This window comes from Mirounga angustirostris, unplaced genomic scaffold (genome assembly GCF_029215605.1).
Source record: "Mirounga angustirostris isolate CCGP_5_RB_7025 unplaced genomic scaffold, mMirAng1.0.hap1 SCAF_5, whole genome shotgun sequence".
In the NCBI taxonomy this organism is placed as follows: domain Eukaryota; kingdom Metazoa; phylum Chordata; class Mammalia; order Carnivora; family Phocidae; genus Mirounga; species Mirounga angustirostris.
Genome location: NW_026991713.1, coordinates 18,018,462 through 18,036,520, shown reverse-complemented (window position 1 = coordinate 18,036,520; position 18,059 = coordinate 18,018,462). Strand labels below are relative to the sequence as shown.

At 45.6% G+C, this 18,059-nt stretch overlaps 1 protein-coding gene across 4 annotated transcripts in view; it reads right to left on the bottom strand.

The window, feature by feature from the left end:
• NT5DC3 (5'-nucleotidase domain containing 3) overlaps window positions 1-18,059 on the bottom strand; it is a 62,042-nt gene that overhangs the window by 11,142 nt on the left and 32,841 nt on the right. For all 4 annotated transcript variants that reach the window (XM_064590722.1, XM_064590724.1, XM_064590723.1 and 1 more), the window contains exons 5-12: window positions 16,966-17,056; window positions 15,913-16,050; window positions 13,869-13,929; window positions 13,339-13,441; window positions 13,087-13,188; window positions 10,843-10,924; window positions 9,261-9,347; window positions 4,338-4,478 (exon numbers count right to left, since the gene is read on the bottom strand). In XM_064590722.1, the coding sequence (XP_064446792.1) occupies window positions 4,338-4,478; window positions 9,261-9,347; window positions 10,843-10,924; window positions 13,087-13,188; window positions 13,339-13,441; window positions 13,869-13,929; window positions 15,913-16,050; window positions 16,966-17,056 (805 nt within the window). The remainder of the gene's footprint in view (window positions 1-4,337; window positions 4,479-9,260; window positions 9,348-10,842; window positions 10,925-13,086; window positions 13,189-13,338; window positions 13,442-13,868; window positions 13,930-15,912; window positions 16,051-16,965; window positions 17,057-18,059) is intronic.

The following is an 18,059-nucleotide window of genomic DNA, read 5'->3' as shown; positions in this document are numbered from 1 at the left end:
CAGGGTCGAGGGCGCAAGGGGTTGCGGGGACAGGTGGGGCTCCCTGCAATTCATGCTCACGGGGGAGCCTTAGAGCCCCGAGGAAAACAGCAAACAAGCAAACCATCTGCTTCCCACGTGGGAGCCAAGGTTACTGCCTCTGCCCAGCTCAACAGCTTGACTGGCAGTCACCTGCTGGAACCTCTACCACTCACACGAGAGCCATGTGGACTGAGCTTGTAACCTGCAGGTCCGGCCCAGCACCACTGCCCGCACCAGCGGGAAGCTGTTGCCACTGGACGACCACTGGCTGAGCGTTACTGGGAGCACCGGAAGACTGCGCCAGGGCTTCTGGGGGTGCTGACAGAGGTTCTGTGAACACGGTTTTAATCAATTTTCACATTTCAATCAAGAAGTTACTACAGGGTGCCTGGGTGGCTCAGTTGGTTAAGCGACTGCCTTCGGCTCAGGTCATGATCCTGGAGTCCCGGGATCCAGTCCCGCATCGGGCTCCCTGCTCGGCAGGGAGCCTGCTTCTCCCTCTGACCCTCCCCTCTCTCATGTGCTCTCTCTCTCTCTCTCATTCTCTCTGTCTCAAATAAATAAATAAAAAAAATCTTAAAAAAAAAAAAAAAAAGAAGTTACTACAGAACTGAGGCTCTACAAAATACGTGACTAGATCAGAAGAGGCAAAATGTGTAGGGAGCCACAAATTTCTATACACACGCACACACACAAACACGTACATACACATCTGTATTGCACACCCACTATACCCCCAGCATTGTGCTTGATGTTGAAGATACAAGAGAGGACAAGACAGAGGCCCCTCTGCGGGGTATGCCTAGGCAAACAGACCGTGACAAAACAACGTGGCACCACAGAGAGTGAGGAGTCAGTCTGTGAGCGGGAACCCCCCACCTCTGCCCACACACCCTTCTCAGCCCACGAGCTGGGCACCTCCGTCCTTGTCTAAGCAGGAGGCAGAGATGCCTGCCTCCTTGCTCTGCCCATAAATGCAGCACAGGAGAATTCTCTGGGGACGGGCATAAGGATTACCAAAGTGAATCTACCCGCGCTCTCCTTCGGAAACTTGCAGCTGCACGCATGTGAATTCTCCTCTCCTCTCCTGCCCTGCAGGGGGGCCCCCACCCCAGGGCAGGCTCTGCAGACCTGAAGGGCCATCTTGGGGGGTCTCCCAGTTCATCTCTTCTAGAGATGGAGCAGACATCACGTGCCCCACTCTGCCCTCCCGGGAACCTGTCTCCACCGTTTACCATCACTGCCATAAGCTCAGCCTCCTCACCTGGCGCACCGCCCCCATCAGCATTTGCACATGCTCAAGTCTCTCCCATTTAAAAGAAAAAGTGGGGGGGCGCCTGGGTGGCTCAGTTGGTTGAGCGACTGTCTTCAGCTCAGGTCATGATCCCGGGATCCTGGGATCGAGTCCCGCATCGGGCTCCCTGCTCAGCAGGGAGCCTGCTTCTCCCTCTCCCACTCCCCCTGCTTGTGTTCCCTCTCTCGCTGTGTCTCTCTCTGTCAAAAAATAAATAAAATCTTTAAAAAAAAAAGAAACAAGATACCATTAACAAATTTGATATTGAATACATTCGATATGAGTACATATACTAGTGTAGGCAGGAGAGCGAGGAGGATGTATAGAAAAGTATAAGTTTAGGGGCGCCTGGGTGGCTCAGTCGGTTGAGCAACTGTCTTCAGCTCAGGTCATGATCCCGGAGTCCCAGAATCGAGTCCCACATCCAGCTCCCCACTCAGCCAGGTGTCTGCTTCACCCTCTGACCCTCTCCCCTCTCATGCTCTTTCTCACTCTCTCCCTCTCAAATAAATAAAATCTTTTTTTAAAAAAAAAGGCTATTTTCTCCTTGACGCACTTCTTTCTCCAGCTCTGCTCCTCCTACAAGGCCAAACTTTTAAACAAGTCTCAGGTATCTGAAATTTACTTTAAACTACTTCAGAAGAAGGGTGTGCTCATTAGTGATAACTAATCTTTAAGTGAAACCACACACTCTAGGGTGGGTAGTTAACATCAGAAAAGACTCACCAGAAGCCCACCCCAGAAGCTGATGCCATCTTTGGCCCCATCACTAATTAGCATAATCAGCTCCACAGGAGCAAAAATACAGATCACACTCCTTCTGCGGCACCAGCCCTCCTGCCCAGTGTGAGTGGGGCCTGCAATCCGGCCAGCCCCCCAGCCTCTACCAGGGGAGGCCACGTCCAGCCCACCACCCATTTTTCCCATCGGCTTCCGAGCTGAAGAATAAGTTCCTTTCTAAATGGTTGGGAGGTGTGGGGAATCAAAAGAAGAACAATTTTATGACACACGAAAATGGTACAAAATTCATATTTCAGGGTCCACCGATAAAGCCACAGGACACAACTACGCCCGGTCGTTTCCGCATTGTCCACATTGTCCAGGGCTGCTTCTGGGCTGCAAGCACGGCTGAGTAGCAGTGACAGATGGCTTGGCCCACACAGCACGACATGTTGACTGACCTGGCCCTTGGCAGAAAATGGCCAACCCCTGAGCTAAATGTGGTTGTGACATGATAACCCGGGAAGACTCTACCACCATCAACCACACCATACTGGACTGCACTTCGAGGCTAGTTAACAAAACTATCTTTATTCTTTTTTTTTTTTTTTTAAAGATTTTATTTATTTATTTGTCAGAGACACAGTGAGAGAGGGAACACAAGCAGGGGGAGTGGGAGAGGGAGAAGAAGGCTTCCCGCTGAGCAGGGAGCCTGATGCAATGCTCCATCCCAGAACCCCGGGATCATGACCTGAGGCAAAGGCAGACGCTCAATGACTGAGCCACCCAGGCGTCCCCAAACTATCTTTATTCTTTACAGCTACTTTCTCAAAGCAAAAACTATATACTTACATTTAATTCATCAGACTTGGCTCCAAATGACACTGGGCTGGGTTTCATTCTATTTTTTAGAGCCCGAGGTGACAGTGTGGAAGTTAAAACTCTAGAGTGGACTTGGGCATCACACAAGCCTTAAGTTCAAGTTCTTGCTTTGGCATTTTACGACCTCAGACATGTTGCCTGACTTCTCAAACACCCAGTCTCCTTATTCGAAAGTGGCAAAAACTGTACCTGCCTGCAAAGGACAGCCGGGACTATTCATGACTCATGTGTGCAGAACAGGCACTTGTCACGATGTCTGGCATGGGGAAAGTAACTACTATTATTGTCTGACCTATGTACAGACTTGAAGCTACAGTAACCCAGAAGTGATGCCTTGTATTTTTAGGAAAAAACCTCCCACACAAGCATAGTAAGGGAAACGTCACAAATCCTCATCACAGACCAGCCAAGAACCAGGGTGGGCAGAGCACACTGGAAGCGAGGCCTGGGGGACGTGCGAGGTCCCATGCTCTGGAACGTGTGGGCCCCGGAGCAAGGGCCTGGGCGGCCACTCCCCACGGCTCTGCCTGAGCTCACTGACAGCGGCTTCCACGAGGGCCGCCAGCTGGACCAGGTGAGGCAGGCCCCTGCCCATTCCCAAAGCGGACTGGCGGGCTGTGGGCCAGAAGCTACAGGTGTGTTAGCCAAGAGAGTGGGCAGCGTGCTCCTTATCCTCAGACAGCCACAGGCCAGGTCAGCTGAACCAAGCGGGAAGCAAGGTGTCTCAGGAGAACTGGGAGTGGGCCACAGCGACAAGAGAGGGGCAGCTTTCTCGGGTTGGAAAATCACCAAAAACAACATTCCTCACTAACTGTCCAAAACTGGCTACATAACTTAACACAAAGAAAAAAGCTGCCCCTGAACCCCAGTGAGCCAGCAAATTGTAGATATTATGTTCAAAATCAAGTGGAGGCTGCACGCAGAGCTACTGACTTTTGCTTTGAGACCCTCTCCAGTAAGCCGGACGCCTAGCCTGAGGTATTCATTCCACGGGACCCTTCATTTTACAGTGGGGAAACTGAGGCCCAGAACGGAGAAGTCCCACAGCAGGCCCAAGGCAGAGGCAGGACTAGCCCCACATACCAGCAGAGGTTCTTGAATCCCACTACCCCACAGGACGTCTCCCAACAGAGCTTCAATGGGGACATGGGATTTCCACTGACCAAGGAATCTACACAGACCCCTGAGCTTACACGGCCCTGCAAAGCTCTTCCTCTAAATGAATCTGCGGGCACTTTCAAACTTCTCTTCAGGGAAACCGGCGAAACTCAGGGGCAAAATAACCCCAGGAGTTATTCTGCAGGATGCCTTATGCTTCATGCTTCATAACCACAATTAAAAAGAAAATATGTGTAATAACTTTGATTAGCAGACTAACTTCAGACTTAGAGAAAAAGGAGGAGAGAAAAAAATCGCAAACCTGCATCTGTTCCAATAACCCAGTCAGGGTCTGCAGCCAGGTCATGGTTTGAATGTACTGCTCCGTGTTCATGATCCTGAGCTCGGATCTCAGCTCCGGGATAATTGCACCAGTCCGCCAGCCATGCTTCAGGGTCAAATCCTGATCACAAAGATCACCAAAAGTCCACATTCATCTTGACAGAATTTAAACCATTCCATTCCCTTTCCCAGATGCAACAGGCATTCGCTGAATTACTTCTTCATTGTAGTGGTTAGTTATTAACCAAGGAAATTCAATGAATTACATCTAACTAAAATCAAGTTAGCTCCAAGCTTTGACCATTACACCCAAAGAGAGTTTCTGTTCTGGAAATAACTGTGGTGAATCACAGTCCCTGCAGAAACGCAGGGTCTGAAATCATTAACCATGGTCTGTAAAACAACAGGTCAGGGTCAGAAAGAGGCTCCACTGAAAAGCCATTGGAGGTCTTCATTCAATTCGTCCACAGACCACTAGGGAGCACCTACCAAGTGCCAAGCCTTGTGGTTTATGGGGAATTATAGAATCTCAGACTTGGAATGATCCTACAATACAGACGTACATGATCACATTCTTCATTCCAAATATAGTGACCTCATGACTTGACAATAAGCCAGAATATCTGCCAACAGATACATCCTGGGAAATGTAAGATATACAATCACCATACTAAATGGTCATTCATTTTCTCATTTGGCAAATATTTATCCAATACTTCTAACTGCCAGGCCCTGTTCTAGACAATGAGGATAAAACAATGAACGAAAACTGACAAAACCCTGCCCTCATGGGAAATAGGGGCAAAAAATAAGCAAGTAAATATACAAAGGCAGGTGGTGATAAATACAATGGTCAAATATCAAGTGGAATAAGAAGGGAAAAAGTCACCATTGTATATAAAGTGGTTAGTAAAACCAGGCCAATAAAGGGATGTTTGAGCAGAGATCAGAAAGGAAAGAGAGTGAAAGTATGAAATATGTGGGAGAACAATTCAGGCTGGAAAAACAGTAAGTGCAAAGGCCCTGGGGCAGGAACATGCTGGGGTGGGGGGCGTGGGGGTAGAGTTATAAGGGAATAGCCAGGCAGGGAGCCTACAGCAGAGTAGGAGAGGGCAGAGGCAGGTCCTGCCTTCAGAGAGGAAGGCTGGAGAAGGATAGATCAAGCAGGGCCTTGTAGGAAACAGTAGGAAATCAGGCTTTTACTCTGAAGAATAAAGGAAAGCTTTGAGGTTTTAAGGAATAAAGTAGTATAAGGTTTACAATTTTAAAAGTTCACTGACTACTCACCTAAAGCCAGAATCCCTGCTCCATAAGAGCTAAGGATGCCTACCATCTTCACCCACTGAATTTCTTTAAACCTTTCAGTATTTCTCCTTCTCCTATAATATATGAAAACCTACAGCACGACCTTTTAAATACTCCCAATGGTGGCAAACTTTGGAAGGTGGCTTTTATTTCTGAAAATAAGTAAAAAGTCATCTGGAACATTCCTAAGACTATGTATGATAATAAATTACTAATAATAAAACTGATTCTTTCCTGTGCCTCAACCTGGCTCTCAAATCTATCCCAAAAGGGGAACCCAAATGTTTTGTGAGAAACAGCACCAACATTAGAAGTAGCTACATTCCCAAGGTGACTCCCTTGAAGGATAATGTGCTTTGCCACATAATTTCTGACATGTTAGTTAATGAATTGATCTAGCACTTCGTAACAGTGGTTTTCAAACTTTGGCATGGGATCCAACTATATACTCCAAGAGACTCAATTTATTTTTGTTTGTTTGTTTGTTTGTTTAAAATCTCTACACCCAATGTGGGGCTCGAACCTACAACCCCAAGATCAAGAGAAACATGCTTCACCACCTGAGCCAGCCAGGCATCCCTCCAAGAGATTCACTGTAGATTTAAGGACACACATAGATTGAAAGGATTAAAAAAGATATTCGATACAAACAGTAACCAAAAGAGAGCCGGGGTGCTATGCTAATATCAGACAAAATAGACCTTAAATCAAAAACTGTCACAAGACACAAAGAATAACATTATATAATGATAAAAGGTCAATTCACCAAGAATATAGAACAGTTACAAGCATATATGCACCAAACATCAGAGCTCCATAATATATGAAGCAAATATTAACAGAACTGAAGGAAACAATAGTCAGCTCTGCAGTAACAGTAGGAGACTTCAACAGTCCACATTCTATAACAGAAAAACCACCAGACAGAAGATGATGCATCAGGAAATATGACTTGCACAACACTGAAGACCAACCAGACCTCACAGACATATGCAGAACACGCCACCCAAAAAAAGGAGAATGCACATTTTTCTCCATGCACATGAAACAGTCTCCAGGACAGACCTTATGTTAGGCCCCAAAATAAGTCAAAATAAATTTTAAAATCACACAAACTATCTTTACTGATCACAAGGAGTGAAGCTAGAAATCAACAGCAGAAGGAAAAACTGAAAAGTTCACAAACATATATATGGGAATGAAAGAACACCCTCAAAGTCAAAGAAGAAATCACAAGAGAAATGAGAAAATACCCTGTGCCAAATTTAAATGCAAACGCGCACACGACATAACAAAACCTATGGGATGCAGCAAATGTAGTACTCAGAGAGAAATTTATAGCCATACACACTTACAATGAAAAAAAAAAGAAAGGTCCCAAATTAACAATCAAACTTTACACCGTAAGGAACTAGACAAAGAACAAACTAATCTGAAAGCTAATTAAGATCAAGGAAATCACAAAGATCAGAGCAGAGATTAAAAGAGAATAGAAAAACAATATAAAAAAAAATCAAAAAAACCAAGGGAAGATTGACAACAAAATTGACAAACTTTTAGCTTGACAAAAAAAAAAAGACTCAAATTACGAAAATCAGAAATTTAAGTAGTACAATACTACCAATTCTACAGAAATAAAAATTATAAAAGCTACAAATTACCATACACCAACAACCTGAATAACCTAGATGACATTCCCAGAAACACACAACCCACCAAGACTGACTCATGAAGAAAGAGGAAATCTGAAAAGACCTCTAACTAGTAAGGAGATTGAATCAGTAATCGAAACCCTTCCAACAATAAAAAGCCCAGGACCAGATAGACGGTTTCATTGGTGAATTCTTCCAAACATTTAAAGAGGAATTAACACCAATCCTTCTCAAAGTCTTCCAGAAACTGAAAAAGAGAGATCACTTCCTAACTTATTCTGAGGCAGTATTACCCTGATATCAAATTTTAATGTGAAAGGCTGTTTAAAACATGCACAGCTGAGCCCCACTGGAGTTTCGGACTCGGTAGGTCTGATGTGCGGCCTGAGAAACGGCATTTCTAACAAGTTTTCCAGGTGATGCTGACGTCACAGGGAGCACACTTGAAGAAACTGTTTTGTGAGCACCTCTCACGATGCTAAATCTGCATGCGTGTGTGTGCCTTCCCAGGGTCCTGTACCCACATACCTCGCGGGTAGCACATAGTTATCTCATCAAGGCCCAAGACTCCACTTGGCAAGAGGCAAATGTCTGTGACGCCACGGCCAAACACTCTGGTCGTGCCAGCCTCCGGATAGTAGCACTTCACTACGACTTTTACACACATTATCTTACTTCACTCTTCTCACAAATGAGGACCCTGGGGCTTGGACGATGTGTGTCGGGTCACCCAGCTAAAAACAGGAGAGCTGGGGTGAAAACCTATCTTCCAGTCCTGAGCCCACGATTCCTTCCACTGGACCTCAGCCCGCTGGACAGACGTGGCCATGCAGGGCATGTGCTGCAATCACCTGGGAAGAGTGTCTCCGCACACAGACACTGGAATCACTCCCCTCCCCTCCCCCCCTCCCCCTGCCCCGCCCCCAGACGGTCTGAAGTCTGAGGCCACAGACCTCGGACTCCAGCACATGTACTATGAAAACGCATCCCCGACAGTCCTACTGCACAGCCCGTTCCAGCTCACTGCTTGGATGGCCGGTGGACACAAGAGGGACAGAAACATGAGACCACTCTAAAGTAGCTCCAAATGCTCGGAAATACCAATAATGGAGTTTGACTGCCAGCCACGCCCCCGCGCCGGTGACCCTGCCGACACCGGGTGTCACTCAGGCTTTGCACATCGTGCATGGTGCCATTAACCTGGGCTCACTGAGCAAACAGAAATTCACTGCACCAGGAGCCGAGCACGGCAGTAAACGTGACAGATTCGGTCTTGTTCCAGTTACAGATTAAATCATAATTCAAGTCCTGCAACGCTGCTCTAGTTATTCCAACAGGCATGAAATGCCTCACTTTCTTATAATAGCTGTTTCCTGGAAATGCCAGCTTTTGAACTTGCAAAAGAAGCCCTGACTAATGTTTACGAATTCTTCTTCGTCTACCTCTGATGTTTAATGAGAGGACAAAAAAGAAAAGAACTTGGGGTGCCTGGGTGACTCAGTCGGTTAAGCGTCTACCTTCGGCTCAGGTCATGATCCCAGGGTCCTGGGATCGAGCCCCGCATCGGGCTCCCTGCTCTGCGGGAAGCCTGCTTCTCCCTCTCCCACTCCCCCTGCTTATATTCCCTCTCTCGCTGTGTCTCTCTCTGTCAAATAAATAAATAAAATCTTTAAAAGAGAAAAGAACACTGGCATTTATTTTTTACCATTACTTAAATGGAAATATTTTTCTGATAAATCCTGAGTAAATTACTAATTTCTATCATTTCAAAAAAAATTACTTTTACACCTCTCATCCGTTCTGTTCTGTAAAAAATGAGACATTAAAAAAAAAAAAAGGCGACCTAGTCCTCATTTTTATGAAAATGGTCTTAAAGAGAAATTCGTTAGGAAGTGAGACTAACACATCTGTCCCCCAACAAAGAAATGGAAAAAGAGGCTCCTCACCGCCAGGTCACTGTATATGTGGTCACCAAAATACAACACTTTGGATCCTCTCCATCCAGTAAGCTTCAAAAATTCATATAAATTGCCCTGCAATAATAGAAAAATATAGATATTATATCATCTGAGATAGAAGCCTATATAACCTGTGGCCCAAAATATCTATCTTTAAAAACTTTGCTTTCATATATAATTTAAGTATCAAAACATAAAAGACAAAAATACCTTTGCATGAAATCTCTCAGACCTTTCTTCTAAGTCAAATGCACTTTCCGAAAATGATTCATATTGTATATACCTCTTTGTAATGATCCTTTTACACTGAACAGTCTATGACCCTGTCAATAAGTAACTAATCTACCATTTCAGTAGCTGAGAAATACTGTGATTCCTTTTACCAATTCCCTGATGCTGGACATTTACCTTGTTATCTATTTTGTAACTCATGGTAAATATTCTTGTAGCAAAGTTTTAGCTACATCTTAATAATTTCCTTGGTCTAACTTCCTACTAGTGGGACGGCTATATCAAAGCCAATCTCTCAAGGTCTAGAAAATATACTTCCTGCCACATCAGCAGTGTGTTATAAATCCACCAGGAATGTACTGAGTTTTTTTAACCATGTGGTACTGTTCTATAATTTCATGTGTTTTATAAATCTTACAGAAATATAAAAATTTTAAAGGATGAGATAAAACAAACTTCAGTAACACAAGAAGGGTCAGTGATTCAATCACTTATTCAAACATTTGAGAGCTTTACTGATATCAAAATATATCAAAACTGTATATGGGGGCACCTGGGTGGCTCAGGTGGTTAAGCGACTGCCTTCGGCTCAGGTCATGGTCCCAGGGTCCTGGGATCGAACTCCGCATCGGGCTCCCTGCTCAGCGGGAAGCCTGCTTCTCCCTTTCCCACTCCCCCTGCTTGTGTTCCCTCCCTTGCTGTCTCTCTCTGTCAAATAAATAAATAAAATCTTTAAAAAAACAACTGTAGGGGCGCCTGGGTGGCTCAGTTGGTTAAGCGACTGCCTTCGGCTCAGGTCATGATCCTGGAGTCCCAGGATCGAGTCCCGCATCGGGCTCCCTGCTCGGCAGGGAGTCTGCTTCTCCCTCTGACCCTCCTCCCTCTCATGCTCTCTGTCTCTCATTCTCTCTCTCTCAAATAAATAAATAAAATCTTTAAAAAAAATAAAAAAATTAAAAAAAATTAAAAAACAACTGTATATAAAACACAGCTCATCAGGAAATAATCACTAACTTAAGATAATACACCATGTGATTCAATGCTTCTTCAAGAGAAATATCCAAGGTTTACTACTAACATCTTAAATTATATATACTATGAAAGTAGTTCTTTAAATTTTGTTTTTAAGGACTATTCAATTCTGAGTTAATTTAGACATAACACATTGAGAATATACTGACTTAAGTTTAAATTTTGCTGCCATGTTATAAACAGCCAATTCAAGCAGAACACTCAGAACTATGCCAGGCACACGGGAGGCCTCAACAAACGTTGGCTGTTTTCATTATACCTGACCACAAAGCAAAGGAACAAGAAGGAAAAATCGGTCATGACGTACCTGCTTATAAATCTGGCCTTTCTGCAACTTGTGGATCTTGTCCCAGAGCAAGGCGCCTTTCTCGTTCACCTTGCGGAAAGGTCTAACAACAAAAAGGGGAAAACGCCATGACCCATGGGAACCGTGCATGCTGCCTGCTTAGGAAACACCACACGGTTACTCAGTGGGAATGGAAAGGGACTGCACAAACCTGGAAAAGGCCTGGAGCCCCAACTCCACCACCACACCCCCTGGCCCAGTGCACACATCCCAAACTGCAGACCCCGGGATCCAAAAGGTATTTAATGAGGAAAGAACTCCAGGGTCAAATAAATTTGGAAAACACTAGGCACTGCTTACGTCCCTCTTAAAAAGTCACTGAGGACTCTAAAAAGCCCTCCCAGGAGAGAAACTTTCTTTAGCCCAGATTTCCCAAAATGTACTTGATCCCACAGAAAATCTGCTTCACAAAAACAGCTTATGGAAAAACCACCTTAGTACACGTGTCCCACTCGGCGCTTGAAATCCAGCCACTCTAGACACAAAACAAATCTGAGGAGGAGACAAATCACTTTATGACAGAGAATGGGAATAAGAATAGAGGCTTCCGGGAGCTCCCCTCTACTTGCTAGATGGGATGTGGCCTAATTCATGAATCAATTAATAAAGCCAATTAGATCTTTAAAATTAAAAGAAAAAAAAAGAATAAAAGTCCAAATGTTAATGTTTATGTGGGGGTCTGTTTGCCTTTTTTTAAGGTAACATTATTTGGATTGTTTTTCTAATCAGAAAAATTTAAACTGACTGCAAAAAATCTGGAAAATGCAGAATAGAATGAAGAAAAAGGGAAGTGACCCCTAATCCCAGTGCCCAGGTATAAACACCTAACATTTCAGTAGGTGTCTTTGAGTCTATAAAGATAGCATCTGTTATCTTTCTCTTTTTTATGAACACAAATGAGGATCACTGTGTATACTGATTTGTATCTCTTTTTCTCTAATGTTGTGAGCAATCTCCCATGTGATTACAAATCCTTTCATACATGTTTTTAACAGTCATAAAACATGCTCATTGCTTTTCTTCCCAAATACATCTTTTTCTTTTTTGAGAGAGAGAGAGGGCACGCGCATGCAGGGAGGAGAAGAGGGAGAAAGAGAGAGAGGATCCCAAGAAGGAACCATGCTCAGCACCGAGCCTGATGCGGGGCTTGATCCCATGACCCTGAGATCATGACCTCAGCCAAAATCAAGAATCGGTCACCCAACCAACTGAGCCACCCAGGCGCCCCCCAAATACATCATTTTTAATGGCTGTATAATACCCCCTCCCATGGATGTTCCTTTAGGTTGTCTCTGATCTTCATCATTATAAATAACACAGGGAGGAATGGAGGTGTCCCGTGCATGCAGAACAAAGACAAAATAAATGGGTGCGGGGGGAGGGGATGACACTTGGTGAAGAGGTCTGTTCCACACATTGCAAAACATTTTAGGGGCACCTGGGTGGCTCAGTCAGCTAAGCATCTGCCTTTGGCTCAGGTCATGATCCTGGGGTCCTGGGATCGAGCCCCTCATCAGGCTGCCTGCTCAGCAGAGGAGCTGCTTCTTCCTCTCTCTGTCCCTCCCTCCTGCTCATGCTCTCTTTCTCTCTCTCAATATAAATAAAATCTTTTAAAAAATAAAACATTTTTAAATGTTAAAAAAAATATTTTAGGATCCCTGACCCCCACCTACAAACACTAAGAGCACACCCTAGTCACCGTCATAACCCAAAATTTCCCAGCTCCTCGATTTCGCGTGGCAGGAAGACGCTATGTAAGTCTTGGTAGAGATTTACTCCATCTGACACAAAACCTGTGTTGCAGAGCTTTGCAAAATCCAGCTGTAATTTTAAATGCACCAGTGAGAGCCGTACGTACCAAAATACCCACCAGGTGGCCCGCTGTTGCTGTTGTTCTGTTACGCTTCACAACGCATCTGCATCAAGGGGTCTAACTTATGATGTAATACTAAGTGTGGCTTTTTCATTGCTGTCAATCTTTTTCTTTTTTTTTTTTTATCTTTTTCTTAGAGCCTGACCCCCAGGACTGAAGTGGGCCCAGCTGAAGTGAGAACCATCTCAACAGGTGCGAGCCGTCCTCAAAATCAAAAGCTACAATGTCAGACGCTTCTGATTTTCCAACTAGACTTCACCAAGTCACACGACTTAAATGTTCACAGCAGCAAAGGATGACCATCTAGTTCTCCCAGAAAGACAGATGCTCACCTCCGCTTATCGTTAAAGAAGTTTGGCTTCTCAGCCTGAACAATGACCACATCAAAAAGGTCCCTCCAGTCTTTTCCGACAATATACTTCATCCCTTTGTCCCTGAAACAACAGGTCAGCCAGGTGAGTCTAACAAGAAACGGATTCACTACCTTTGCAACGTTTTCTTTCAAATTTTCAACTGTGAACTTAAATGGGAATACCAGACAAGACGTGAGCCAGAAGCCAGCAGGGACACCCACTGCCACTTACACGAAACTACTGGGGCTGTTGGTGATGAGGAACATCTTCTTGCCGTGATCAGCCAGTTTGGCCAGCACTGCCCGGGTCTGCTCGGCATAGCAGATGTACTTTTCTAAGAGCGAGAGACAAATTCACACACGGATTCAGCATGAGGTCAGTCAGTCTGCAAGGGCTCCCTAAACCTGTGGGTCCAGTGCGTCCGGGGCCCTTGGGAGAAGGCAAGTCTTAAGGAAGCGTGGTTCAGGCTGGCCTAGCAGTACCTGGTCCAGCAGGAACCAAGACTCCACCCCCTCGGTCTAAGGGAACATACTAGATGCCTGCCTGCCACAGCCAGCGCCTATCTTTTTGGGTCAGGATTAGGTGGAGGTCTGAGACAAAGGGGAGGGAGACGTCTGAGGTGCGAGGAAGCAAGGTCCTCACGCTGCACTGGGAAGAGGTACTGGGCGCCGGCTCGGCACCAAGAATGAAAATAACGGCCGGCTCGTGGCCCGGCAAAGGGACAGGCTGAAGCGGCCCTCGCGATAATGCTGCCCACGTACCAATATCTGCTTCGATCGCGCTGTACATGATTCCTTTGATGTGCACATCTCGAATTGAATCCTGTCGAAAGAGAGGTTTCCAATCAGTGATGGGGTCAGTGAGACAGCCTGCGCGACAGGACGAGCGGAACGGCATTTGCAACGATGTCCGCCTTCAGAGGCCTGGCCGTCCGAGCACCAAATGAAATCCCAGTGCTGGGCCATTTCACACAGGCGACCAACACTTAGGTTTCCATGGCAACAGTGGCAGTTTTCAGAAGGGTCACTGGGGGGACATAACTTGTGTGAACAATTCTGAATAAAATTCCACATGGTAAATGGAAATTTCTATGCAGTATCATGAACAGACAATTCCAGGGCATCTGGACAAAGGGAATTATTGCTTTTTTCATCTTTGCACCCCTCCCTAGACCCCAAGACAGGTTCTCTACTCCAGAGAAAGAGGCTGAGACCAATGACAGGCTCTTCCATTCAGCGAGGCGAGGAGCGGTCAGTGAGATGCTAACTCAGGCAGACACCAGGAAGAGGAGGCCACGAGCCCCTCACAGGCCACAGGCTGTGGCGGCCTGATGCCTGGCAGGTGTCAGAGTGCAGCCCCACTCTCAGGGGGCACTAAGCAGGTCCACCATAGAGGTGGCTCTCCTGGAGGCACACGGAAACTTTCTGGAGCCTACAGCAGGGGACTGGGCTGCAGGCAAAACTGGGCCATAAGCCTTAGAAAACTGGTAGGAGATTTCTATCAAGAGTGAGCGCCTCTGGACTACAAACTCAACCTCGGCCACCTTCCAGCACAGGCTTCACATCGGCAGAAGGCAGGGATTCAGAGCAAGCCGAAGCCAAACTTCCTGGCTAGAAATCTAGGCTCTGCCATTACTAGCTGTGTGACTCTGGGCAAGTGACTCAACCTCTTTGTGCCTCAGTTTCTTTATCTGTAAAATGAGAGTAATAATAGTACCTACCTCCAGGCATGGTTGTGAGGATTTAATGAGTTAATGTGCAGAAAGCACTCAGAAAAACAGTGCCTGGAATATACCTCAGGGCTCTCCATTGGTGGTATCAGATAAACATCTCTCCTCATGACTGCAAGGGTTATATAACTACAAGTGGTTCTTTTATTTATCTTTTACTACAAGTGATACTTAAAATTCTTAAAGCATTTGTGCACATAAAAAGGAGAACAGAAACTAAATATTTAACTTTAGTTCAAATCATACCAGACTAATACTGAGAAACTAGAATTCATTCTTCATCTTCCTAAAACCCATGATTTAAAGCAGTCGAAATTTAAAATTAGTCATAAGGATATAATAAAAACATTGTAGTACATAAATACAGATCTCTTAAAAATATTAGTGCTTATTAAATATATATTACATATATAAATATATACATAGAAATACATACTTATAAACATATGTATATGGTATATGTATATGTTAATACATGAACATATTTTTAAGTACTGAAAAAAGTTCAGAAAGCTTAAAGAATATATATAAACACATGCGAACATAAATCAACATATATAAATACAAAGCTACATAAATGATGTACGTATATTTGCATGTAAGTTTCACAGCTGTCTATAACCCTCTCCAACTGGGTTTTCACACAGCTTTTGCAGGGCTGGGAAGGCCTACATGGAACCTCCGCGTACAAGAGAGAGGCCCGCTCTGGGCAACTGCAGTTGCATGGGCTGCAGCCTGCGTGTGAAGTCACCCCCTCTGCAGGCAGGCTCAGGGGTGAGCTGGGTCAGGCTAGACCTCAGCCACCACCCACCCCTCTGACCAGATGCACTGGCCCTGGCCTTTGGTCAGGAAGAATTAGAAATCCAGATAACAGTATGAGCGCCTTCTTCCTTAATTGATTTCCAGCTTCTTGCAGATCTTCTTAACATAAGATCTTTCTTAATAATTTTCAGGGTAAAACCATAAATAAAAGAGATCCCAGGCAAAGGACTATTTCAAATACCTAACCCAAGGAGGCTAACGATGCTGTCCCTTCTGCTAAAACCCTCTGGGAGACATGGACCACCGCCTCTCACCTTGACATCTTTGTACAGATGGACAGGTTCATAGTCAATGTTGTTCTTAAGGAAGTATTCATTCACACAGGAGAGGAGGGACATCTCCGGCAGGGAGAAGATGTCCATGAACTGCTTCATGGTGTTTCCATGAGAACTCTGCAGGCAGGGAGGAGAGCGTCAGAAACAGAGACCAACACCACAGCAGAGCCAGACTTGACATTTACCCGGGGGGATTCTGGTCATCAACATCTGGATCCCTCTCCCCAAGAAAAGGACAATTCTAACAATAACAAAGTAGAAGCATTCGCCTTATTTCTTATCGTTCCTGGCACAGCTGATGATGTACTCTACGCATAACTGGGAAATCCAAGGAAATGTCCTGATTTCCGCCCCCAAAAAATCTAACCACTTTTTCATGCTCCTGTGAGCTCTAACTTCCAGCTCACACTCTCCCATCAAACACAGAGGAAAGCCGGCAAGTAGACTACTTACTGCCCATGGAATGGCATAAAAAGCCACATAACTCTCCTGAATGTGAGTGCCCCCACACAGCCATATGTGAGCCTGAAAAAGAGCCTTTCTCTGAATGCCTGCAATTAGTAAGCCTAAGTTTACCAGCTGACCGGGCATCTTCCAGTGCATTTTGACAGTGCAAATAAGAGTGCACCTAATAAGACGAGCAAAAATTCAGAAAGCAAAGAGAACCACAAAAGTCAGAGAAGCAGAGGCTTCCCTCCAACCACAGGGTGACCTGCTGTCCTCGATCTCAGGGAAGGCAACCACAGCTGCCCTGACTTCATCCAGAAAGTGGGGACATGCCTGGGGTGGGGGGTTGTAGACAGGGACGGGTGCAAGGAAGGTATAAAGAACCTTCATCAGATAGGGAGGAAAGAGCTAAAAAAGTGGAACCATGAAGGGCCTAGGAGAGATGCCAACATACTAGCCAAATCCAGGGCCTCTCGAAACAGTCCCAAATGCCCTTGTCAGTTCCACAGGAGCACTCAGAGAGATCCTAAATCTACCAGGACATGTCTGTTGACAAGCTGCTTTAAATAAATAATCTCTCATTACCTTTCCATAAAAGTCGCTCATCTGTTCCAGGGGCACGTGGGACCCCTCATACATTTCAATGACTTCTTCATCAGGGACAACACTGAGGCCTCTGGAAAAATCACAGGTAGTGCAGTTAGACTCAACTAGTGAGAGCAGTGACTTCAGACCTCTGGCAACTGCTGGGATTTTTCAGCCCCGGGGCAAGACGCCACTGTCACAAGGAGGTGAGATGTGCCACGGGTAACTGCTACCAGTGACAGGCAAGAAGCTACTACTCCTACCACCACCACCACCACCACCACCAGCAGCATTCTGTGGGTAATAAGGGCAGGAAAAATAACACGTACTAAAGCGGGCAGGTGTGAACTCCACACGGTCATTCACTTACTTCTCAGCAATCCTAGGAGGGAAGCACTAACATTTTCCCATTTCCCAGCAGAGGCAACTGAGGCCCAGAAAGGTCACGTATCTTACCCGAGGTCACCAAAGTAGGAAGTCGTGGGACATGACCAGACCCCAGGCTTTCTGGCTCTAGGGGCCCAGGCTCCTCAATCACTAATGTCACACAGGTACAAGGTACAAGGTACAAGGCCTTCCTTTGCTTTGGGAGTAGGGTTTGCTTTGGGGGTGGGTTTAGGTTTCCGTTTTCATGTTTTATGTTTTTAATAGATTAGGGACGGAAAGGCTAGCTTTGTCTCTATCATCCTCCTGCCCTCTGATACTCACTCCTAAAAAGGTCAGCACTGAGACAGGAAAGGCCACACATGAGGCTCGGGTGGACTAAACCCTGTGACACAAGGCAGGAAGCCTGGGTGCCATCTCCGAGAGGGATGACCCCAAATGAGACGTGACAGTCAAGGCCAGTTTCCTCATCTATAAAAAGCCAGGGTAACATCTGCCAACTGCCTGCCTCCGGGAGCCACGGCAGAATCTGCAAACGAATCCAGCTTCTCCACAAAGAGGAAAATAAATTTTGGAGTCAGAGCGAAGAGCAACCTGGCTTTCACCTCTGCCGCCTCCGTCGCCAGCGCTCTGAGCAGGTGCTCTCACCAGGGATTTAATGCTCTCATATTTTCTCACCTAGCACTGCCCCCTCTAGAGGGTCACGAAGA